The sequence below is a fragment of the Sander vitreus genome, chromosome 11, assembly GCF_031162955.1.
Source record: "Sander vitreus isolate 19-12246 chromosome 11, sanVit1, whole genome shotgun sequence".
Taxonomy (NCBI): Eukaryota; Metazoa; Chordata; class Actinopteri; order Perciformes; family Percidae; genus Sander; species Sander vitreus.
Window position 1 is genome coordinate 24,849,411 of NC_135865.1, and position 25,846 is coordinate 24,875,256.

The window sequence follows — 25,846 nt, forward strand, 5'->3', positions numbered from 1 at the left end:
GAAAGAACTGAGGTATTCATGTTAACCCTAAAGAAAATAAAACAAATATTCTATATTCTCCTCAGTTGAACACACACACACACACACCATGAACACACCATTACGGATCTTTTCCTCAGCAACAAGTCGTGCAAATAAGTTTAGACCACCACTCCCCTCCACAAAAAAAGTAAGTCTCAACTTACCATGTGATAGAGGTAGCAAGAATAACTCGGATTGAAGAGTAAATCCCGTCAAACGGCACCTTCTTAAAGCCCCTTTGTCGGTTGGTGAGCGCGTAGAAACAACCGAAGAGTTCAGTAAAGACAGAGGAACTGGGTAAATATGATGAAATGAGCGTCCATTTTCTCAGAAATGCAGCACAAAGTTGGACACTCGCTGCATTGTTCACATTCCACAGGTCACGTGACGGACCGACGCACGTCATTACCGAGCCAAAGATCGTCTATTGTACCGATAACTCACTCAGTGTGGCTTTGCTTTAGTTCTAGATAGGAACAAATATTGATCCCCTCAGGGAAATTGTTAAGTTGCAGTTGCTCACAGTCAAATTTAAGGCAAAAATAAGAGTTAGAAGAAATTGTCAATAAGTGTATAAAGTGCAAACAGCTAAAGTGCAAGAACTAAAAAAGGCTAAGTAAAAGTAAAGTAAGATTAGGTTATTGTGTTGCTAAATGAATTGTACTAATGCTATTTGAGTACATTGCAGTAGCTTATCTACCGGTATCTTAACTAACAATCATGTTTATTTAAATGTGATATCAGCAGTGGTGAAAATGAAAAAGTATTCAAATAGGCTAATAAAAGTTGCAACGTAAGTAAAACTCTTGCAATTAAAACAAATCGCGAAGACTCAGTATGACTAACGTTAGGTCTAATCAAAGAAGACTCCAAGGAAAAGAGATTAGCATTGGCTAAATTAAAATAAATTGGCTAATTGGCTCAAACTCCCTTCGCTTCGGGAAATGACAACAAACTAGCAAGCTACACGCTAGTTTTGAAGAAGATTTGGATTGTGCAACAAGACATGCCTGCTTGGTTCTTTCAGGGAATGATTGTAAAAATGTACAAAGAATCTGTTCACGGCCTTTAGGCCCTACTATCTAACTGGGACAGTTTGGCGGCATTGCTGTGGACGAAGTACACACGGCGATACACTGGTATGAGCAAATAATGTTTAGCCATGTATGCAGCTAATTTAAATACGTTACTGTTTTGTGTGAACAGCAATGCAAACGACAGCGCTGTGGAGATAGGTCTGGCAATGCAAGACTATTTAAAACTTAACAAAAATAAGTGCCCCTTTCGGCCATATCGCTCATTTTCGAAAAGCAGATCCTTATAATGAAAAAACTAAACAAAAGCCATTATGTGTAGAGTTCTTACGTGATAATATAAGAGCTTTGGAATTATTGTTGCTTTTAATAAGAAAATAAAACAATTCTGGGGTAGCATCTTGCATTGCTTTCTACCACTAGGGGCGCTAAAGGCTGAAACTTTCAAATTCTACACAGAGTGACTTTAGAGAAAGCAACAGAGTGAGAGGTCTCGGTTGTTCTTCCTCTCTGACCGCACATATTCTAGGAGGGGCTTCCTGCAATGCATTTGTCCCAAGCTATGATTTCTCCCTCTGATCAAAAAAAAAAAAAAAATCTGTACATTAGTCAGACACTTCTCTCTGGCTTTGCAATGAATTTTTACCAGTAAGCCATGAGGCCACGGATCAGAGTAAATGCAAATAAAAAGCCTTTTACTCTGTGGCCGGGTTAACTCAGTTGGTAGACAGGCGCACTATAGAGGTTTACTCCTCGACGCAGTGGCCGCGAGTTCGACTCCGACCTGCAGCACTTTGTTGCATGTCATTCCCCTTCTCTCTCCCCTTGCATGTCTTCATCAGTCCTGTGGAAATAAAGGCCTAAAAAATAATAATAAAAAAAAAAAAAGGCCTTTACTCTATTGTAAATGCATGCAAGGCATGGAGAAAAAGAGGGGGTAGCACATCCACGAGGCAACTTAAATACCTGTATACACACATAGAAAGACTGCTGCTTTTCCCAAACATTATTTCTTCAGTCACGGAGGCAGTAATGAAGAATACCCAAACAAACAATTAAACCATATACACATCATGGAAGCACATGCACCCACAACAATGAAGGCAAACAGCACGGCAATAGAGGTGTGGTGTGAGATGAACAGAGATGAGGTTTACAAAAGTCATAAACCAGTTTGTGAACATGATTCATTTTAACATAGTTGTTTATTTGACAGTAGGAGTTAATGGAATGTGCTGCTTTATGGAAGGAGCAGTGCCCGCCTCGCCGATTATACATGTCAAATCGGCCAAAATGAAGGACGACGGCCCCTCGGACGGACGATGGCACGGAACACACAGAACAGACTCGAGTCACTGACCTCGCCAGACTGTCCAACGGCCGATTATCGGCTCTGTGTATCCGGGCCGTTAGTAGTGCCGGTTAATTTCACATTTCTGGTTAGTTTGGAGTAAACAGAAGACCGACCGGGTAGTTAAAATTAGGATTGGGCATCGAGAAAAACATCAAAAATTACGATTCCACTTAGAATCATTTCTTTATTGGAATCATTTAGAAGATTTGGTTTCAAATCCGATCATCGCTTCCCAATTTAAGATGCGCAAGTTTTGGTTTCCGAAGCGGCCAGGCGCTTGTTGTGTTGCAGCCTTGGAGCGCAGTAAGCAGCGCTCTACTGTAGTGTGGCTTTATCGTACATTGAAAAAGTCCTGTAAAACTGCAAACCACCATTGAATCAAAATAAAACTTTCCTCTTTATTTGTGAAAATAGGCATGTGACCCGTTTCAACTCCACCCCTCAAAGAACCGGAATCGATAAGAACCGGAATCGAAAGGAAGAATCGGAAATGGAATCAGAATTGTTAAAATCCAAACGATGCCCAACCCTAGTTAAAATTAACAGTGACAACCACCCAAAAAAAAAAAAAAAAGGGGAGACATCACAAGGAGACAGAAAATCTGTTTGATGTTCTTCAAAAACTACAACAGCCTACATTACAAGCACATGAAAAACCTAACTGGTCAGGAAAGACACAAAGCCATCCATGGGAGGGAAACATCCAAGAAGGCACATTCCACTTTGGGCCACCATAGAAGGCCTATCTGAACTACACACTCCTTCCTTTAGGAAGCAACGCATTTTAAAGCCCAGCACCAGAACCGAGCCAGGTAAGTGTCTGTTGTTGTAACAAGCTTCCCATCGTGTGTAAGAACCTTTCTCCAATTGCTTTTGGGCCTAGAGCCAAAGCAAAAACACCCAACACGTTTCTCTTAAGAGATAATCTATGTATAATTACTTGACATCATTTGGAATTCATACACATTACATAGTAGAAGGGTGAAGACCATGACATAAAAATGGGAACATGTCTTACTTTACACACACACAAAACTTAGTGAATAACAAGGATTGCCGACCGTTTATGCACATCTAGCTTAGCAACCAGAAAAAGGGTCTAAAGCATAATTGTATGATGCAAAAATAAATATCTGTAGAAAACACAGGCTGATGTGTAACAGCAGTACCAGCTTTACAAACTAAGGCACCAGCAATGCAGGGCAACAAAAGTAGTAAGTAAGTAAGCAGGGTCTTGTTTTACGCAAGTAATGAGATCTTTTCTCAAGATGTGCTGTATATAAAAACATAGTTTTTAGTTTATGTGACTAGATGTAAGCCTGTATCTTAGCTTAATTTGACGAAACTATTAAAAACATTTAAAAAAAAAAAAAAAAATGCATTTCAATGGCTGGGTAACCTTTCTTTTAAAATAGCCTCCAGCCTTGTACTGTAACCAACAGGCGTCTCTGTGGTGTGTACTCATGATCCAAAACGCATTCATTCAATTAGAACAGACACATTGAACAAAGCAAATGACAATTAAAGCGTCATAAACTAAATGTACTTCTCAAAGTGCGTCTGTGAAAGAAAAAAAAAAAACATGCCTTTTATAATGCATCTCTTTCAATCACTTGACTTCTCTAATACTTTAGTACGGTAATGAATTGCGGAAGCATGTAAAAGAGAATTTCAGATTTCATATATAATCCTGCTCCCCAATATGTGATGTTAGACATATACTTATAGAAAATGAATTGGGAAACAAAAGTAATCTTTTCTTCTTCACCTACACAAAGATCTTTTAGAAATCTCAAGATTTGTGTAAGGAGGCTTTAACAATTTTAGCAAAATACTGATGTGGAATAGAAAAATGCAACCCGCACAAACATCTTAAACCACTTAGTGTGGTAAATATTGACATCATTGTTAAGTATACATCACTCACTGGACGATTTTGTAGTTAATCCTGACCTGTGGTGAAAACTATTCATCTTTTTGGTCAGTTTCAGTTATTTTAACACCCAGCAGTTTAAAGTTTCTACAAGGAGGGCTGTTTATTTTGTGTAGAAAGCATCATTACAGAAAAGCCCTGTTGAAGAAAGTATCTGCTATCCCGAAATGTGCGGTCAGCCTGGAAGCTAATGTTGGAAAAAAAAAAAAACTGGAAATGAGCTCTGTTTCTACAGCAGATAAATTAACACCAGACTCTGGCCATATGGTGGTAAATTGTTCTGTGGGTGGTATGTTTGTCTGTGCTAACAGGTAGCTAATCATCCCGTCGTGATTGTATTCTATTGTTATAAAATGTAGTTGGCAGGCAGAAACGTGTGAAAATGCCCAAAAAGGCAATCCTTCAAAACCCCCATTAACCATGTTTCTATCTGTGCATTCTGAACAGGCAGGAGAAAACTCTTATCGAAGAGCTACATTACTACGCACACTGCTCTTGTAAGTTTAACCTATTTTATATCTCGTTGTATTGTGTGCACTGTTCTTGATTTATAAGCAGGGAAGCAATAAAACAGCTGGTTGAACCAACATACCCCCTTTCTGCATCAGAGGGAGGAACCAATCAGCGAAGTCAGCTGCTGTAATACTAAGAAAAAAAGAGACTTAGACAGGATTAGATTAGTGGGAACATTGTCTGCACCACCCAAACCGCAGATCATATATACCTCATATATACAAATGGCTAATAAAGATACATTTAAAAAGGTACTTTCTACTCACACAGTTGTCATTCCAAAATAAACATCCTTTGCAGTTCAGTTGCATAAGTTGATGACATCACATCTTAGAAATGTGGATTCTGGATTTGCTCTCATTTCCAAGCACAAAGCGACCTAGATAACAGGGAGTCACATACACTGAAAGTGTAAATAATTAAAGTGGATACAGGTATGTAGAGCTGCAAAGATCAATGAGTTGTCAACTATTTTGATAATCAATTAATCGATTTGAGCCTCCTTTTTTTTTTAAAAGGTCCAATATGTAATACTGACAGCTAGCATTTAAAATGGTTACTGCAGTTTAGATTCAAAACACTGAAAAGAGTAGTCTCCCCCGGCCCCTCCTCCCCAGCGTTGAAGTTCACAGGAGTTGCCAGGTTGAGAACGCTGAACCAAACGTCACACAATGTCACTGTTAGCTTGATGCTAGTCTACTCCACAGCGCAGCGGAGTTGCTAGATGCTGCCATGTTGACAGTTATAAAAGCCCATGCTCTCGCGGAGCTCTGTACCCAGCTGACAGTCACCTTTTATTGACTAACTAACCGTAACAACAACAACAACGACCGCTAAAAAGACAGTGACCTTGTGGAGCTTTGTGCCCGACTGACAGCCACCTTTTCTGGGCTTAATATCACTGCAACAGCCGCTAAAAAGACCGCGACCTCACGGTCGTCTGTACCCAAGGCACAGTCACTGTCTGTCGGCTACGCCCACTGAACAGAAGCATACGTCACGGATCCTACGTTAGCAGTTAGCTAGCGTGTATTAGCATGGCGGCGTTAGCACCAGTCAGGATCACTTCACCGGCTGTGTCTAAATGTTTTTTGTGAGTAACTAACTTGAGTACTCTATATAATTTAATGCGAGCACATGAATGTTGAAATGAATGAAAATGTTAGCCGTGATATAAATGAATGAAGCTCAACGCTTACCTGTTTCGGAGGATATTAGTCAACTCTGTGTTCTTTTAGGCTCTAAACGGTCTCCATCACCGTGTTTAGGTTTTACCTTGTCTCTGGTTTTGCAACCGTTTAGAAAGAGGGTGGGTAGAATGAATCTGTTTTTTTGCTGCTTTCATGGCTGTACCAAAGTTACAGCTGTAGCGCGCTGGGTTTACGTGTTTAGAGGTATATCTGGCAACCCAGCCTGGCTGTCAAAATAGGCAGTTGATACCGACACACAGGCCAAAACACAGACAGACATTCCGTCACGGATTTCAAAAGCAGAAAACAATGACATTAGCATTGTTGTCAGAAAACTTGGCATGTTTCCTTAATATCTGATGAATATGTGAATATGTGATGAATGGTAATTTATTGATTAAATACAGTACATATATTACATATTGCACCTTTAAAGTAAAAATCTGATTCTAGCTTCTTAAATGTGAATATTTTCTAGTTTCTTCTCTCCTCTGCGACAGTAAAGTGAATATCTTAGAGTTGTGGACAAAATAAGACATTTGAGGACATCGGTGGTATTTCAGAAAGCAGGTTTAGTGAAAACTCTGAGTTTGTTAACCCTGAGATGAGGGAAACTCTGGGTTTTCTGTTTCAGAAAGAGAGCTAAACCTCCAGTTTCTCTCTGTCTCCTCCCTCTGACACAGCGCTCTTTCATTTCCTCATTCATTCATTCATTCAGTCTGTATCAGGCGCATTTTAGCACAGTTTGTTATCGGCATGATTAAAAAAAAAAAAAGATGTTGGTTCATTAACCATGTTAGGCAGACTATAAAACGTTTTATTTCTCAAAACATGGCATTTCCTTTTGTCGACGATCCCGTTGATGAAGAAGCTGCTTTACTTCGCAGGGTGTTATATGTCGGGAGAAGATATTGAAACCCTGACATTTTAATTTCTAGATAACTTCCTATTTGAGCGGTATCGTTTTTCTTCCCAGTCGATCAGTAATGTAGCCTAGGCTACATAACCTTATCCGTCCTATATCACTAACGTCACCCATCTATGTTCTTACATCCCAGCAGATTATTTGTGTCGCATTATGTTTTTTTGCAAACGGTATTTGTCTTTACAACATTGGTGATGCGGAGCATATTAATAGGCTAAAGCCACTGTAGCAAAGCGCCGTCAGAAGAGTGTGACTTGCTCTGAAACTGGTTTTAAACGTTTTTAAAAAGGAGTTCCACAGGATTGCAGGAGAATGATGTAAAAGCTGTGAAATAAAAGACTATGAATTATAATGCTGTTAATGATGGTGCTGCAGCTTCAGAATGGGATTGGTAGGCGTAGTACTTTTTCGTCCGCAGAAATGAAATAGATTATAGGTTCAATACCATTTCACCAGTAATATTAGGCAATCCTTATGATTAAATATGATATACACTATATTGGATTATACGCAGTTACTCTAACAGCTATTTTTTCCCACGCAAATTCTCTCTTTTGCAGCAGCCGCCGTTTTTTTTTTTTTTTTTAACTCGCTGTATGTGCGCATGAGTATTTCCACCGACCCGTTTCTTTGCGGTTGTTACCATGGTGAATCTTAGTATCATGGCTCCATTCATGCTGCCTTTTTATTGTGGTGGTGAACCTACTCGGAGTTGATTGAACCAACTCATATCAGCTGTTGTGAAACCGAAAACTCAGAGTTTCCCATCTCAGGGTAAATCAACTCAGACATCAGGGTTAGACTCAGAGTTTGTTAAACCTCCTACCTGAAATACCACCATCATCTTGGGCTTTGGAAAACACTGAACATGTTTTACCATTTACCATTTTCTGACATTTTATAGACCAAACAACTGATCTATTAATCGAGAAAATAATCGACAGATTAATTGACAATGGAAATGATCGTTAGTTGCGGCCCTACAGGTATGAATCACTTTTCTAGAGTAATCATGAAGTGTTGACACTGGGATGTAGTGGGAGAACAAGGTGCAAAGCAGTAAAGGGAACTTAAGTGACCAGCATTAAAGTTATTGTCCGTAAGATTTTCATCTAGTTAGTCTACAAAGTATCTATCAAAAAGTGAGTTAAAACAATGGTGATTGAGCCTATGACCCATTGATGAAAGCGCTTGTATTTGCGGCTTTGTCAAGTAATACAATCTGCGTCCCTTCCCGCCCTAAATTCAAATCCGGCACAGTTAGTGGCGCCTTTTACGTCAGTCAGCAGCGGTTGGTCTGTCCCTGCCCAGGTGGAGCTTGGCAGTGCCAGTGATGCTGCGTTTTATTGTACTCGGAAATTGGAAACTTCCCGACGCGGAAAGATGCAAAGAAACGGTACGTTAACCGGGCCGGGCGCTACATTTCATTGCTAACTCACAATGGCGGACCAACAGACAGAGAACGAAGACCGTTCAACTTTGAGTCCAAATAAAAAATAATAAATAAAAAAAAACTCCCTCACCCACAAGAGGACCGAGCTGATGCTGGCTGAGATCTCTTCCATCGACTACAGCTGATCTGTGTGCAACTCAGGCGGGACACAGACACCTGATGCCCGATTTGTACTCCCTGTCCCGAACTACCCTCTCTCGGAGTTGCTTTTTCCTTAGCCTCCACTTCATGAGCTAAGGTTATATCACATTGTGTCTCAGTGGCTAGTAGGGTGTTTGTGTCACATTGGTTAGATTTGATGCTATCGCTACGTGGCTAATCGTGCTAACACAAGCAACAGTACTAATGCAGACAAGACGGCCTCACTGTGGAAAACATTGCGCCTCTCCAATAGCCTCGGTGAGTATTCCCGCTGGCTGCGTTAGCACTGTTGACGGTGTTAGCACAGTTAGCCATGTTAGCTAGCCGCTGCCTCCCCGGCTCTATCATCTACCCCACACGGCCCGTGTCTTTATGGATGTATTAGCTCTTAGCTCATCTTAGGCTAAACTGCTATCGGTGTGGACTGGAGCATGTGAAGGCATCACGCAGGTTAGAGCTGCCAATCTACCAACGACACACAGTCGACACCTGCCTGCAATTACATCTTAGCGCCAAAGCTGCTGCTAGGAACAACCTAACTCAAATCTTACAGACAACAACTTTAAGGAGGACTAGGCATTTCTGTATGAATCACTCTAGTGGAGCAGCAGAGATGCACAGGTTGTTTAAGGCACAAGCAACTTGCACAATCTTATCAAAGGTTGAAAGGTTCGACGTGCGCTCAGAGACCGTGGTGAAGGGGCTCTCGACAGGGCCTGTGAGCATGGCGTACCTCTGCTTCACCATGGAGATCACCCTCTCCACATGCCTCTGCACACTCACTGTCTCAGAGGAAGTATTAGCCAGTGGCGAGCCCGCCGAGCTCCCGTGCGCCTCCCCTTGGTAGTTTCCAGCAATTGTAAACAGGGCTCCTCGGGCGGCCACAGAATCTGCAATGTTGAGACTGCGACTCGCCAATACGACATCGCCTGGGAGAAGCTTGCAGAGAAATCCACAGCCCTCAGCCAGGCTTTTGTCACTGACGTTTCCCAGCACGCCCCTAGAGACGAAGGTGACAACGCCTTGTGGAGCCACACCAATCAGATACTTTAACACATTAGAACTTGTCCCTACCCCTTGAGAGCTTGGCACCACCCTCTGCTGCTGCTGCTGGTTGCCCCGGGAAACCGGCTCCTCAAAAGGCACTATGAAACAGTCTATGATGACAGCGCAGTCGGGGTGGGAGGTGCGCAGAGCTGCCGGCAGGTTTTTCCGGAGCTCAGCTCTAGAGGGCCAGAAAACAGCTGTCGGCACCAGAGTGGAGGACATGATGTTGACCATCTGGTGTACTGTTCTGGTTACTGTGCCAACTTTAACACCAAAGCGGTAAGCCAGGTCCTGGTTGCGTAGATCCAGGCGGAGTCGCATCAGTGTCAGCAGCAGCTGCTGGAACTTGGAGAGCTTCACGGTTTTCATCCCGTCCATGTGAGGTGCTAGCAGCCACATGACCGTCTCCAGGACAAAGTAGTTGGGCAGGCCAGTGTAAAACTTGACTTTCTCTGCATCGTTCCTCAAAGAGTTCTCAGAGAGGGACATTTTGTCCACAGACTCCCTGAGGGTCTGGTTCTCCTTTTTCAGGGCTTTCAGGACGTCGTCAAAGTTAACTGTTGCATCACACGTATGAGCAAACTTTCCTTTCTTGCTGTCACTCATAGATTCATCGTCGTCGTCGTCATCGTCTTCATCAGTGCTGAGGGAAGAAGACGCACTTTCCTCCACAGCGGCCTTCTGCTCAGTCTCCTCAGGATGCTCTTCCTGGCCCCACTCCGCCACCACAGACCTTCCCTGGCCCTGCAGGAACAACAAGGCGTTAGCCGCCTCCACGCGTGCTTCCTGCTTGTCCGGGATCTCCAAGGCACCTTGCTCCTTCATCTCCGGGGATAAGGGATCTGATGTGAACACAGAAGGAACATAATCTGGCGAACGTGGATTCTTCACCTGTTTACCTGCATGTGGAAAAGGATGTAGTAAATGGAAAGGTGGTGAAAGATCTAGAAAAAAAAAAGTAGAAAAAAAGGAATTCTGTTGTGTGTTGTTTGTTTATGGCACTTCCCTAACAGTCTACTTTAGTCAGGAGAGTTTGAGGACAAGCAGCCATGTTTTCCCTCCTACTTGAGGTGGTACATTGTCCCATCTAAAAAGCAGCTTGATAACAGCTGAAAGAGCAACAGATTTTTAGGTTTAGGATCTGTCTACCGATGTTTCTTGTGGGTGGGACAATATAGGGCCTGTTTGGTTGGAAAATAGCTCAGTTAGTATACTATAGTTACTATCATACAATTACTATATACACACACACAAGTGTGATTTTGCACAAATGAAATGTCAATAGTTTATTGTAACCGTATCTAACTTGTCTTTTTCTTAATTAATTTATCGTTAAGAAACACATTTTGTGTAACAAATTGATCTTAATGTACCATATTGAGGCAAAAATTAACATAGCAATAAAAAAAAACAATATATAGTTAATTTTCTAACTTTAAAATCAACAACAGCATGGCAAACTAAAACGTACAGACACCATAACAGGCAAATTATGAAATAAATAATAAAATGTGAAAAAAACCGTACAGTTTTCCCACTCTTATTTGAACTATTACTAAACAGACATTACAGCCTCTTGTCCTAATGAATTGAACAGATGAATCAAAAACTGGCACAAGTCATTGAGATGTGAGTTAGTGGTTTCATATTTAGCCTATACTTTTGCAATAAATTGAGTTCAAGTTTGAATATCAGTTCATCGTAATATTTAAAGCCACAACCGCAAATAGTTTAGATTTTCCGTTAAACATCAATGGAACTGATTGCTTTGAGGTTTTAGCCTTAGTAACAGTATGTCATTTTAAGACGATTGGTTGATTGATTGGCTAATAAATAGTAATAGATAATGAACATAACTTAATAGTTTAGAAAATAATTACATTCTGCATCTATCAGTTTCCTATGTGGAATTCCAGCGGCATGCATCTGACAAACAGTGGGATAAACTACTTTTTGTTTCCGTGGTGTCCTCGTGTTGTCCTCTCATACCTGAGAGGAAGTGAGTACTACACAGCCGACTGCCGTCGTTTGGCACCCAGCCCTCTCGGTTCACAGCAGCTATCCAGCGCTGCTTTCTCTCGGGGTCCCGGGGGAAACGGTAGAAAGATAAGGTGGTGCCTGGTGTCCTTCTGTTCCTACAGCCTGCCACCACACATGTGTGAACCATAGTAAGGCCACGAGAGAAGCGTGGAGGTGTGCACTGCTGTTTGTTGGGTGTTTTGACTCCCAAAATGGTGGCTGCCTAGAGGCTGAAAAAAAACCCTGTGTTGCCATCATCAACTGTCGTTTGCATTCACCGATCTAATTGGTCCATCTTCGGGCGACGTCACTGAAATGCGATCTTTACTCACGCGGTGCTGCAACAACGCTGGACTTTCACACTGCCGCGCGGTAACCGCTTCTCAGTCATTTTAGTGATGGGTAAGCGGCAGAGGGAAAACGGCTTTGATCACGGCGGTAGGGGTATGAACTGAAGCGGTTGCCGCGCAAAGATTCTGCTCTCCCCGTGCTGAATTTCTGGCGGCATGAACTGCTTTTAAAAGCATGGATGTATTAATATATGAGACAGTAGACAGTTGCCAGGGCGGTGTTTAGGCGAGTTTTCTTTTTAGGATGGCGAAGTTATGTCCCGACCTACTCTGCCTTTGATTGGCTTACCTTGACATCCTACCCTAACTATCCTAAACCTAACCAACCCAACCAGAGCAGGCAGCGAGTGCTAGCTAATCAGAGGGAGAGTAGGGCGGGTCATGTCTTTCCCATGCCTTCGCCATCCTAGGGTAAACAATTAGCTAACGGTTAACATCATGGTAAATTAATCCAAATACCGTGGAAATCGCCAAAAGTAGCTACTAACTTTATATGGTTAGCCTACAGGAGTCAAATAAGACGAGCTAAAGAAAAACAACAAAAAGTCGCAGCCGGACTGAAAAGACATAGTCCAGTCAATCTGTGGTTTCACCCAGAGGAAAATGCAATAGTAGTCATTCAAGGTTTTATGTGATCCTAAGAGACATCCAAATAACATATTAAAAGTGTACCATTATATATTTGGGGATCAATGTAAATTCAGGGGTTGAAATTTGGGGGCCCTAATGTCACAGCGACACACAAAAATCTCTGCTTCTGAAGATGCTATTTTTGTATAATTGTATGTCTATACATTCATTTTCCATTGTGATCCTTTACATACAACCATCAGATATGACTTATTAATTTATTTGTGCTATATGTCCTATATGGGGTACCTTTACCCCAAAATTACCTAAGTCATTTAAAACCATTTGTTGGGGCCCGACCGCATGCGAGGACCTTATTGAATATGAAGGAATTATTATTAAGTGCAATTAATATCATTTGGAGGGATTTAACATGCTCAAAAACTTTCTTGCTTGGGTGTGACACAATGGCTAAATAATGCTACCTTACCGTTTTCAAAGTAAAAGCCCCCTCCATTAACTTTCACCTAGTTGGTACACATACTGTATGTTACATGTTGAGTTCTTGAAAAAAGCCTCTTGGGCATGTACCCTAAATTCAACAGGCAGTCAGCCATTTTGAATTTACTGTGCAATTCTAGTGCATTTTTCGCCATTTCTTTTTTTTTTAAGATCAACTTTTTATTATTTTTATATTTTTTGAACATACAGAACAGACAAATACAATTGAACAAGAACAACAACCCTCTCCCACCCCCCACCCTCTGCGGTCTCGAGGAAAACAAAAACAAACAAATAAACAAAAACAAAAAACAGAAATCACACCTTGCCTAGTCACTCCCCTCTAATTCTTGTGGCGCTGAGGTCATTAGGACTGATACTTGTGCTGCTGTGTTTTTCCGTAGGTCTGTAGTCGATGACTAGGCTTTGTTAATCCTTGCTGTAGAGAGCTACAGCATAACTATGTCCAGAAAATACACCAACCACTGTTTTATACAAAGCGTGTGGGGGAGGAGCCAGCGCTGAGCTGTCATTTTCTTGGTTGCTGTTGAGCCGGCTAGCCAAATTTTCTTCTGTCTCCCAAGTAGGTGTAATTTAGAGTCATTAAGTTACAAAACAATCAGGTCAGTACGAATTTTTCGCCATTTCTAGGCGTCATACTTTAACAAGTGCTGATAGAGATTTAACCTGATTGACTACAAGACTTCAACTTTTTCTGTGCAATCTACAGACCTCGTTGGTAAAAGCTTGGTAAAAAGTTGGTAAAAGTTTGAGTTTTCGTCAATAGGCATGGCTGTCGCGTGGCGGCCATTTTGTGCGTTTGACCATGAAACAGGAAGTTGTTGTAACTTCAATGTACATTGTCCTATCTGTCCAGAATGTATCATGCTTGATAAGAGTCCAGACCTAAGGACATCTACATGCCAATATTGACTCAGGGCACAGTCAGACCAGCAATGGCTATCCGGCGATTCTCCGCAGAGTAGTCCGGCAGGGGGAGTGTCAATTGGAGACTAAATTTCTAGTAGTTGTGATTTATATATACAAATGTGATTACATTTCTTGTTTCTTAACTTATATCTTACTTTTGTTTTTTTATTTCGTTTTCCTTTGAGGTGGGTTAATTGAATTGATTTAATCGATAAGAACATAGGATAGGCATATAAAAGCTTTTTGGATAGCGGTTTTGCTGTCAACTTAGCATAAAAACACTTCAGTCTGAGGTCACTGAGAGAATCAGTTTTTCAGCCTTGGTAGATAGGTATCATTGCCATTTCCCCTGCAGCAGCAAGTATCTTTTTTTTTACCGGCAGGTAAACACAGACCATCAGGTACTGGTGCCTTTCATTAGCATGATTTAGTTGGTACTAATGGATTCCTTAGATTGTCTAGTTTCATATGATACCAATATATTCATGTTAGCTTAAAAAAATAAGCAGACTAGAGCCTCGTTAAAACAGTATGTCACGGTGCCCTGTTAGCTCACCGGAACATGTAATATATATATATATATATATATATATATATATATATATATATATATATATATATAATAAAGCTATACTTGTGTGAACTACTTACTTGAGGTCAGCCAACAACAACAGACTCCAACTATCAAATGACAACCTTAACTGAAAGAGAGACGGAGCAGGGACCCCCCATACATATATTGTATAAATTGAAGTCGCATGCAACTGGGACTACAATAACAAGTAGGGCGGCCTAACGCCTTTATACAGTCTTATTGCATTGAATACTAAGCTAATAAAATAGCCTAATAATTGTTGGCATAATTTAAAAAATCATGTTTTAATGTTAAAACATTGGATTAATTAATTCATTAATTGACCATCAGTGGATGGCTATCTTAGTGACTACCTTACCAATAGGCCAGTAAGCCTATCATCAGTTGGGATTAATATTTGCTAATAATATGTTGGATTTATGTTAAGACTTTTTGATTTTGAAAAAACTTTCAAAAATTACCAATAATTTGGTTGAAGATCCCTGGTATAGGATATTGTCTGACAACATTATGAAAATAATCCCTACAGAGTTAGACCTTTTTTAAAGAGTAAACAGCTCAGAGAATGCTATCACCAAACCTACCAGACTCCATGTAAATAAATGGTACATTTATCATCGTAAAATACACTTAAAATAAAATGGAAAGACACTAAATAAAACTCAAATCAAAAGCCTTCTTTCTTTGTCTTTCTACTGTTTCAACAATCAGCACTCTGGTTTGGTTGAAATTAACCCTTAATTCACTCATTTACATGTGGAAATATGTCTGCTTGTTTTAAGTATTTCATTAGCTAAAATCAATGTCTTCATACATAAATATGTCCTCATTGGAAGGAATCCTAGTCGCCAAAAAGCGAAAATTGGAAGACATGTCATAGCTTCTTGGTACATAACAGCTACCGTAGTTGCAACACGCATTTAAAAAAGCGAGACGCTAGAGAGCACTATTCGTTTGAATGCAAAATACAGTTTCACTGCTAGATGGGAGAAATTCCTACACAGTCTACCTTTAAAGTACTGTTTATTTAAATGGGGTCTGGAAGGTTTAGTGATAGCATTCTTTGAGCCGTTTCTGGTAAACCACGAGGATTTTACTTAAAAAAAATAAAAAAGGTCTATCTCTGTAGGGATTCTTTCCATAATGTTGTCAGACAGATGACACAGATGTTAGTGGAAAAAAACAGCACTTTTAGTGGAGGAAATTGACGATGCACATTTGCCCCATAGGGTTACATAACAGTCAGAACATTCTCGCTAAATACTGGACCAATTTTAAAGATTTTTGTTCTCATCAGTCCCTTTCATGCAAAAACATAAGAAAATAGGGTCCAAATTGGTAAAAAAGTATGCTCCACTAAATCCATCAAGGCATACGTTTAATACATGATGTAGGAGTATATTAGGATCAATAAAAACTATGAAACATTACTATTGCAATTTCTCCTGGGTTGGGCCCTTTTTTGAGTTAGATTGAGTGGACTACATAGCTGTTAACTAGCTAGCGCAGACGTTACCCTGGTTACCTTGACATTTATAATAGTGTTAACTGTTAATCAACCTTGTAATGTTATACAATGAATGATAGCATGGTTGTCCATAATGTTACTGTGCTGGAGTGTCGTAGAGCCAACACATAACACGGCAAGTCGGCAACACACATTATCGCAACACACACACACACACACACGGCTTTTAAACACAGCTGACAACTGTGATTGTGCTGATCATTGTTTATTTTATGAATCATTCACGATATATAATAGAATAACGTACTTTGTACTCCACTACATTTAGTTGACAGTTTTTAAATTTGCAGATTCAGAATAATATAAAATATAATCAAAAAGAAATTACGTATTATAAGTTACGCTAAGACTTTATTGATCCCAAGCTTTTATCTGTAAAGATCCTAGGCAGTTTTTTATTGGGACTGCCACCCAAAGCAGGTCTCTCGAAGATGCAAAATAAACTTATTTTCCAAGCAGGAAAATGCATACTATTTAATTGTAATGATATTGTATAAAGAAATATAATTATATAAAGTACTTCCCATGGAAAGATTCAGTGCCAAAATAAAAGGAAAAGAGAGCAGCTTCATAAATGTATGACAGTCACTAAATCACTTTCCATGAGTGAGTGTTAATGAGTTAATTCAAAGAGTAAGTGGCACAATAACATTATTTATTTTCATTTTTAAATTTAAACAAAATGACAATACAGAATTGGACGAGACAGTCCCCCCTTATTATTACCAATTCACCTTGCCAAAAATAGTTTCAGAGACGCTTCTACAATTAACTTTATGAATGATTTGCATGTAAACAATAGTGTTCGGAACAGTGTGTAAACGTGTGCATACACATGTATCTTTCTGTGATTAATGTGTGTTATAACTATAAAAAAGGTATAATTACACACACCCCTTATTTATTTAGTTATATTTATTAAACTAATTTACATTTGTAATATTCATCTGCCTCTTTTATCAAGCTCAGGTCTGTAACAAAGTGATGATGTTGTAAAATCATTTCACAAAAATATTCACATTTTATAATAACGAAAACAAAAAAATAAGATGGATGTACAAGCAGGTTCTTGTGAGTCCGGATGACATTTCATTTGTAATGTATCCAAGCCACTTTTAGTTGTGTGTGCACAGTTTGTACACAGAGTTGTTCCCGACTCCTAACATGTGCTTCAGCCTATTGAGCTCTGTCAGACAAAGGACGTATACAGGGGTCTTATTTCCAACTAAGCAAATCCCTCTCAGCTCCTCCATCAGAAACTCCGTCTGTTCTCCTGCAGAGGGCAACACAGAACAGCAATCCATTAGAAGCATCAGACAGCAGCAAAGTACAAAAAGTGCTCTTCGTCCCACGTTTTCTTTTTTCGAAGCTTTTAGCTGTATCTGGCTCTCGGATTTGTTTAATGTACTTAAACTGGAGGAATAACCTTGTTTTGGTATTTGTGTTGTCCTTACTCGGTTTTGAGTGACATAAGGTCATTTTGTACATAATGTAACATACTATTTAACTGATTAAAATGGGAAAAGAAACAATCAAATTGACTGTTCTGCCGCCAACACTTGGTTTCAGTTGAACATTCTGTTGCTAGTGGCGACAGCAGCTGGCACAGTTTCAAAGCAGTTCAACAGCTCTGTGACCAAGGATATATTAACAGGCATTATTTGTCTACTGTCCAAATGCCCTCGTTGGACCATTATCTGTCGGTACTCCATTGATTATAGCCATTTTGTGACAGTTTGAGATAATACATTAAACAAATTAGTTTAATAACAAATGATATCTCTGCAATCAGTTTGGTGCAGACTTAGCTAGCCAGTATGCCAATGCCTTGCAAATACAACATTCTAGGTAACCTGAGCTAGGTTAACTGTTAAATTACTTTTGAGCAAGCGGTTGTGTATTTTACTTTTGCAGATCTTTGCAGAGATTTTCAATGTATTTTTGCTAGAATAATTACACTGTACCTCTCAAGTTCTTTCACTGGTGATACATTGTTTAGTTCTGGTATTGGAGACAAATCTTACCCATTTGACAGGCTTATGAATCCAGTTTGTGTTACTACTGTACTAATTCATTGTAACACCTTTGGTGTAACTCTTGTTTACTGAGTCTCATCTTTTTCTGATTTCTAGTCACCATCATTTAATCTTTTCAGTTTTATTTAATATTACAGTTTTTCTTCAAGCGGCGGCCACCGCCACTTGCAGTCTGAAAGCACCCACTGTTAGCCACTCCGTTAACATACATGGTATTAATTATAGCATGAACCATATGGGGGAGGGGGGGGGAAATACAATTGACAAATGACAGTTGAATATACCACATGCATTCTTCTGGAATTACACTGTGGTTGTCTGATGTAAACCAACTCCCAAGGTGAAATAACCTTGCCACTTGAGCCTTTACAAGCTGTCCGTTACATCACACTGTGCATTTCCAGCTTTTGCGGTCACATAGTGCTAGGGAGCAACACAAGGTTATAAGGTTGTAGCCAGGTGGTTCACGATCAGTTGTAATAGTAGAGTGTATTGATCCAGTTGATGTGGTTTGTGCCTGCTACTGCAACTAGGTCCAGTTGTAACTTTGCTACTGAACTTTGACGTTTTGACCTTTAGCACGTGAATACAGCGAACGTGGAGAAATAATGTTAACGTGGATGTTTTGTAGCCAAACAAACAAAGCTGGGCAATAGGACCAAAAATGAATGTCACAGCTACTTAAATACAATAAACAGATTATAAATGTAAAAATATCTTTTTTTAGCTTCACCCGGAGCTTCCTTACAAATAACAATCTGAATTTTAGTGGCTAGAGCAGGCGCACATATATTTAGAGGTTTATTTATGTAGAATAAAGTCCTGAAAAGCTGAAAGCATGCGAGTGGATAACTGATGGATAAGTCTTTTTTCATTTACTGTGTTACTGGAGTATTTAATAGCTGGAAGTAGTTATAAAAACAAAAATAAATGTATTTTTTATAAATCATTTAAGTTTTAAACACTTTAACAAGATATTTAAACAATAACCTAATAACATACAGTAATGGCCTTTTCCCATTACATGGTACCTGCTCGACTCGACTCGCCTTTTTTGGTTTTCCATTATGAAAAAAGTCCCTGGTACCTGCCAACAGGTACTTTCTTTAGTATCACCTCCGTCGAGGTTCCAAGCGAGCTGAGGCGATACCAAAAGGTGACGTGAAAACCTGCAGACTACTGATTGGTCGGAGAGAATCGTCACTAATCACTGCGTCATCATTGCTAGCGACAGACGGGGGTGTCCTGAACAAACCTGCCATTTTTAAATAGTTTATTTTATTTATTTTTTTTGCTGCCTCCAGCTTCTTTTGAAACTAAATGTGTCTTCTGGCTGTGGCAGCAACAACACACCTTCGACATTCTGTGTGTGTGTGCGTGTTGCGTTAGGTCACGGCAGTTTCCTGCGGCGTCACTATGACGACCAGCCACGCTCGCCAGGCATGAGGCGGTACTAAATCTGCAATGGAAAATGGAGGACAGGGCACCATGGCCGAGTCGAGCCGAGTAGAGTAGAGTAGGTACCACGTAATGGAAAACGCCATAAGTGTACTATAGCACTGACCTGGACTCTCTGCCGTGAATGTGTTGATTTTTTGGAGCGCCAGGTTGAGGTTGGACAGAGTCATCTGCCTCATGTACTTGGGTAAACTCTGGAACTCGCTCTCCGACACTGAAGACAGACTCACAGCTCTGAAAAGAGGACACGTTACAATTACAATCTTGATTTGAAAGAAAGTACAGGCATGAATGATACCAGGATGGCAACAAAATGGAAGGAAATAAACACCAATCACAATTAAAAACAGACAAGACAGACAAAACTAAACACACTCAAAATGACCTAATATACATTGGGAATATACAAACGATACTACATTTAATATTCTTTTCTTCTACTCAGCAGCAGTCTGATTTGGTCTGGTCTGCAACTTTAGTAGTGGGTTCTTAGTAAAGGTATTGCCATCCTTATCTTAAGCATTTCTTCAAAGTGAATCAATCTCCAGGTAGAGACAAGTCACTTTACCTGTTTTCTGGCCTCATACTTGGGTGCACAACCACCGTGGCAGTCTTCTTTAACTGAGCCTGGGACACAAGCTTTAAAACAAAAGGGAAATCATGAGTTAAAAAGGAAAGTGTGGCAGAAAGGTTGAATTTGACACTAGAGATCGTCCGATACCATTTTTTGCTTCCCCTTACCGATTCTGATACCTGAACTTGCGTATCGGCCGATACCGAGTACCGATCTGATACCAGTGTGTCATATATTTTATTATGTTTTAACAACTAGATACTACCATCCCTGTATGGATGTGATATTATTTCTATCTTTGTTGTCAGTCAGGCTCAGGTTAAACTCTTTGTGAAACATGAAAAACACAAACAATGAACGCCACAGAACTTTCTTTTATTCTGCAGTTTGACAGTCAGTTATAACGGAAAAAGAACATAAATAAATTACTTTAACGTTGATTTTCTTTAGGGCTTTATTACATGGTATCGGATCGGTGCATTAACGCCAGTACTTCCCGACACCAGCATTTTAGGCAGTATCGGAGCCGATACCGGTACCGGAACATCTCTATTTGACACATTATAAATTTGGTTTTGATATTCTGGATCATATGTCAAAGAAATCTGAGGTCTGTTCAAGTTTTTTTTTTTTTTTTTTTTAAACCAAACAGACATGAGATAAAGGCTGGGAAGTAGGGATGCACCGATACCGATGCCAGTATCAGGTATCGGTCCGACGCTGTGTACTCGTAATCATAAAATTACTCCGATACTTCCACAACCGATACCACCTCACAGCAACGTGACATTAACTTCTCCGTTGAGCAGGTATAGGCAGCGAAAGAGGAGCAATGCCAGCCGTTTGGAGATTTTTGGCTGTAAAATAACAGAGGCCCTTACCCAATACATGATTGCACTTGACGACTAGCCATCGTCAGTCGTTAATAATACTGGGTTTCGGCGTCTTCTCAGTGTACTGGAGCCGAGGTATGAGATTCACAGAAACCGCGTTCCCAAAGCTCAATGACTTTGTGAATAAGCACATCAGCAGCCTGTTGCCAGTAAGCTTCACCACTGACATTTGGAGTAGCAGTGTCAGCCCAATGTCTCCCATCAGCTTAACAGGCATAAACATGAAGAAAGCAATATATCGGTACTCGATATCGGCGAGTAAGTACTTGTACTTTGTCTTAAAAAAAAAAGTGGTATCTGTGCATCTCTACTGGGAAGTAAATCTAAATCTAAAAACTTGTTCAGAAAATTGTCAGCAAATGTCTATTTAATCAGCTAAGAATAAACAGGACTTACCTTACAGATGTCCTGTGTAACAGAGCTGAGGTCTGGCATCTCTGGGGTGATGGGCTCTTGGTAGTCCATCCTGATGCGAGGTGTCCCCAAGCTGAACTCCTGGGTGGGTCCGTCCAGCTCCATGTTGTGGACAATGGGCTCCGCAGTCTTGAGCATTTTTGCACTTCTCTGGAGGTAGACAGGTTAAAAGGCAAGCATTAAACAAAGAGGCCCAAGTTCATATTTTAATACAAAATCCTTATTTCACTGTATTAAGTAAATACAGAATAGTGATATAACACTTAGCAATACTTTTTTTTAACTGAAAAAAATGATTGTGGATTTTATCAATTTCAGCTCCAAGCATTTACAAACTTTTTGTGAAACTAAAGAAAAAAAAAAGTTAAAAAAGAATGGTTATTTAGCCATTTCAGGGCTATATTTTCCAGAAAAGTATGATGTAAATATGATAGTCAGTAGAGGTCTGTCTTGCAATATACCAAGTTACCATCATTAGCATTTCCATTGTATCATGAGTGTAATGCAATTGATTTGAGGTATCTTTTCACTGAAAACAACCTTCTTAATAAACAGTGAAAAACATACCAATAAGTCAGCATGGCTCAAATTAAATATTGTATCTGTAAACCGCATTTAACTACACTGAGCAAGTGACTTGTCAGGCTGTAAGGTAAAAATTTACCACAACCCTCAAACCAAATAGAAATGAATGACCAGCCTTCAAATCACAAGGATATTTTTTACTAATCTTTCAAAAACTAATTGGGATACAGCAGTGAATTTGACCTGTGGCTAAAAAACAAAAAACTAAAACATTACAGATTGTAAAGAATTTCCCAAATCAGACTGCAGGTTTGGCATCTCCGGCATCTGATTGTCCTCCACACCCATGATGGATTTGTCTGGCACATCGTATTCCCATGGGCGTTTGGAGCCGGTTGCTCCAACGTTACGATATGTTGAAAGTTCACAAGTCTCGGTTTCCTCATCAGCTTGCATGTTGATAGGCTCAGGCTGCCGTGCACTCTGTGAACACATGCAAAAACTCTTGAGCTGAAAGTTGTTGTGTTCAGTTTTGAGTCTGGATGAGGTAATAAAGAAATGAATCATTATCAATGAAATGTCCTACACACCCGCATGCTTTATACCTTTTTGTTGCTGACAAGTCGGTTCACGTATGGGGTTTTAAATGCTGGGATCTCGGGGGTGGTGGGCAGGTTTTTAAGGCGATCGGGGGATTCTGGGTCACCATTGCTTTGCGCAAGTGGGGAGCGGTGACTGTTTGTCTTTTTGATCTTGAACCCCGGGGTGCAAAACACAGGCGTCTCTGGGGACTCCAAGTTCTGTGCTGCAGCTGATATAAGAACAATGTGATTTAAGGGGACAGCAAAACAGGTTTCATTTCAGTGCTTTCTCTTATTTTTTTGCAACTAGGATGGTGGCTTTATTGTAAATTTCCACAGGAAAAAAAACAGAGGTAAAGGTCAATTAAAGGCAAGACAAATTTATTTATATAGCACATTTCAGCAGCGGTGCAATTCAATGTGCGTTTTATTTAATTAAAGATGGAAGCTAAGGCTTAACTTTAAGACACCAGTTCAGGAGATGAAGAAGCTCTGAGAGATTCATACCTTTTGTGTGCAAACTGTCCATTAGAGCGTTTTCTGGTGGTAGAGGCATGTCTTGTGTTGGTCTGTCGAAGAAGAGGACACCTGATAAAAGCAGTAATAAGCGCAGTGACTATTGACTTGAAAGATCTCTAGCAGTACTGCTGCAAATCATGTGCATTGCCGGTAGAGGTCATATACTCTAAACATTATGTAATGCTCATTATGCTCTACCTTTGGGGCTTTTCAACATTCTTCCGGAGCAGATCCATAGTGAAGTCGTTGTTCAGACACATTGTGTGCTCTGAAATGCCAAAGTCAGACATCTGAGGTGTCTGTAGCTCATCGTCATCCATCCGCAGGGCACATTTGGGGGTTAAGGGCATGGGTGGTGGTGCGGGCGTGTTGAGTGAGGGGTGAGGGAGCCTCATTTCAGGCATAGGGGGCACTTCAGAGCACCCAGCCAGAGTTCTCTTCAGCTGCATCTCAGACAGACCGAAGTCAGAGAGCTGCGGCGTTTGCAGCAAGTCAATAAAGGGCGGTGGTCCCGCTGTCGGAGGCGGTGTGAAGGGATTACTTCCAGCCTCCTCCTGGCTTCCCCCCTCTCCTCTCGCTGACTTAGGTTCATTCTCATCTGCTACTTCATCTTCAGTTTCTTCATCTTCACTTTCTGACTCCTGACCTTTGGCCTCTGTGTAAGAGAAAGTCACAACAAAAACACATTTTGAGTGCATGTTGTAGTGCAGTACATATCAATAAGCTCATAAACACAGTATTCTAAAACTATGTTTGACTCCTACCAACACAGCGACAGTCATTACTTACTGGTTGTTCTCTGGTTGTCTCGGGGAGCTTGGTAACCATATTTTTCCCAGTGTCCCTTCAGTGTGTGGATGTCCTTAGCGAGCCTCTGCTCCGTCACTCTACAGGCCTTGATGAAGTTACTTACCTCATTCGCCTGCACTTTCTGCTGAGCAATCTGACCCTGGATCTGCCCCTGTATGAGGACAGACCAGAGTCCATCACTACTCTTTTAAAAGTTAATAGGCCCACAGATCTATAGTTATATGTGGTAAAATAATGTGCTATAAAGACAGTGTGTTACAAACAGAGTGTAAAATACATTACATTAGAAATACTTGATTCTTAAATGAGGAAATGAATCATTCATAAATAATGTACATTATTTTATTGGCTACCACTTAGTACTGCTGAATGTTTTCATCTTAATAATTTCTCTTTTTTTCTTCTTTTTTTTCCCATGAATCAGATATGGTAATTATTATTTTTCATAAAATGTCAAACAAATTAAAAATCTTAAAACGATATCACACATTCGTTAACTAAAAAGTGTAGCTATATAACGTTATCTATATTAAATTATTTGGTTTCTTTTTTAAATGACCATCCGTTGACATGACAGTTGGTGAAATCAAATCAAACTTTTATGACTACTTGCAGAATTTACAAAAAGACCGGAATGCCTTTCAAAACGTCTTTAGTCAAGCAGGGTGCGTTTACTTTAATGAGACAAAAAAACGGACATATCTTAGATGGAGTTTGGAATGAGACTGGCAGCGGCATAGCACACTCAATACAGTAGCCCTGCAATTAATAAAACGTCAGTTTGATCCCAGCAACTGCCACCAACATCATGAAAACGGATGGTGATTAAAGAAAAATAGAAACCAAATAACTTAAGTAACCTTAACACATTGCACACTAGTGCTTGGTGTATCAGATTCAAGTGGCTGCTGGGAATGTGTTTCATTGTGCCGTTAAACGACGCTGCCTTAAAATATCAGATTAATAAACAGTTTGGTGTAACGTTACGGTTACCTTCAGGGTCCCGACGTCACCGTTAAGTTCGTGGTATGCTCGCATGGCTTTAGCTGTGGTTTCTGAAATAAGAAAAGAAGTCGTATTGACATATTAAAACTGGCTGAATGATTTCTACATGATTAACGTTACCAGGGGCCGAACAACAGGGTTGGTTGTCGGTGTGTCACTCACCGCTGTTATCGTCGTTGTTGCGGTTTTCAAAGGTGTGCTGAAGCTTGGCCGTTTCTGACTCGAGAGTCACCGCCAGCTTTCTCAGCTTGGTAAAGAACCGTGCAGTTGGGTCCATTTTCAGATAAGAGTATAAATTATGCAAAAATAAAAGCGAATTCCTACAACACCACAGAACCAGCGGTTTGTTTACCTTCTCTCCTCCTCAGCAGAAAACTTTTTGATTTTCGCGGCTTGTGTCTTCTTCTTAATTCTTTATGGTTTATTGGCGGTTGGCAAACCAACTTAAAGGTGCATTACCGCCACCAACTGGACTGGAGTGTGAACGAGAGCTAAATGCAGAAAAAAAATAAAAAATAAAAAATAAAAAATAAAAAATAAAAAATAAAAAATAAAAAATAAAAAATAAAAAATAAAAAATAAAAAATAAAAAATAAAAAATAAAAAATAAAAAAATAAAAATTTTTTTTTTTAGGTTTCATCAATAAATGAAACCTAAATCCTCTTTACTAAATCAATTTCTCTTAGAAACTTAATAATAAGCCCTGACAGTGAAAAGGTGTGGTGGTCTGCCTTACGAAGTGTCTGAAAAAGGTGCTCTCTCTGGGTGCTCCTTACAATGAAAGTGTTCATCAGTTTCTGGCTGGTGACAGTATGCGCATCTTCCAGTAGAATGTTTGCCTATTTTATGTAATGAATAATTGAGACCTGTATGACCACTTCTGAGACGAGTAATGATATTTTCTTCCCTACGTTTAAAGCCCACCT

The 25,846-nt window shown here is 40.0% G+C and overlaps 3 protein-coding genes across 10 annotated transcripts in view; all 3 read right to left on the minus strand.

Moving 5' to 3' along the window:
• Window positions 1-402, minus strand: part of lats2 (large tumor suppressor kinase 2) — a 29,971-nt gene extending 29,569 nt beyond the window's left edge. The window contains exon 1 of the mRNA XM_078262501.1: window positions 186-402. The gene's annotated coding sequence lies outside the window, so the exon portion shown is untranslated. The remainder of the gene's footprint in view (window positions 1-185) is intronic.
• Window positions 403-2,143: 1,741 nt separating this feature from the next.
• Window positions 2,144-11,850, minus strand: LOC144525562 (uncharacterized). 7 transcript variants are annotated; one of them, XM_078262509.1, is made up of 4 exons: window positions 11,562-11,850; window positions 9,639-10,510; window positions 5,122-5,234; window positions 2,144-4,987 (listed from the first exon to the last, which is right to left on the minus strand). In XM_078262509.1, exons 1-3 carry the CDS (start codon window positions 11,776-11,778, stop codon window positions 5,157-5,159), a joined length of 1,167 nt encoding a protein of 388 aa, XP_078118635.1. In that variant the 5' UTR covers window positions 11,779-11,850; the 3' UTR covers window positions 2,144-4,987; window positions 5,122-5,156. The 7 variants fall into 7 exon arrangements, with proteins under 7 accessions (XP_078118635.1, XP_078118632.1, XP_078118633.1 ...); XM_078262506.1 differs by having other exon boundaries at window positions 2,147-4,987; window positions 9,348-10,510; XM_078262507.1 differs by having other exon boundaries at window positions 2,147-5,234; window positions 9,298-10,510.
• Window positions 11,851-16,302: 4,452 nt separating this feature from the next.
• On the minus strand, window positions 16,303-25,317 carry ska3 (spindle and kinetochore associated complex subunit 3). 2 transcript variants are annotated; one of them, XM_078262510.1, is made up of 11 exons: window positions 25,082-25,317; window positions 24,908-24,969; window positions 23,894-24,065; window positions 23,303-23,759; window positions 23,093-23,154; window positions 22,610-22,815; window positions 22,281-22,487; window positions 21,462-21,629; window positions 20,167-20,237; window positions 19,705-19,832; window positions 16,303-17,377 (listed from the first exon to the last, which is right to left on the minus strand). In XM_078262510.1, exons 1-11 carry the CDS (start codon window positions 25,194-25,196, stop codon window positions 17,220-17,222), a joined length of 1,806 nt encoding a protein of 601 aa, XP_078118636.1. In that variant the 5' UTR covers window positions 25,197-25,317; the 3' UTR covers window positions 16,303-17,219. The 2 variants fall into 2 exon arrangements, with proteins under 2 accessions (XP_078118636.1, XP_078118637.1); XM_078262511.1 differs by having other exon boundaries at window positions 17,229-17,377; window positions 21,467-21,629.
• Window positions 25,318-25,846: the final 529 nt, after the last annotated feature.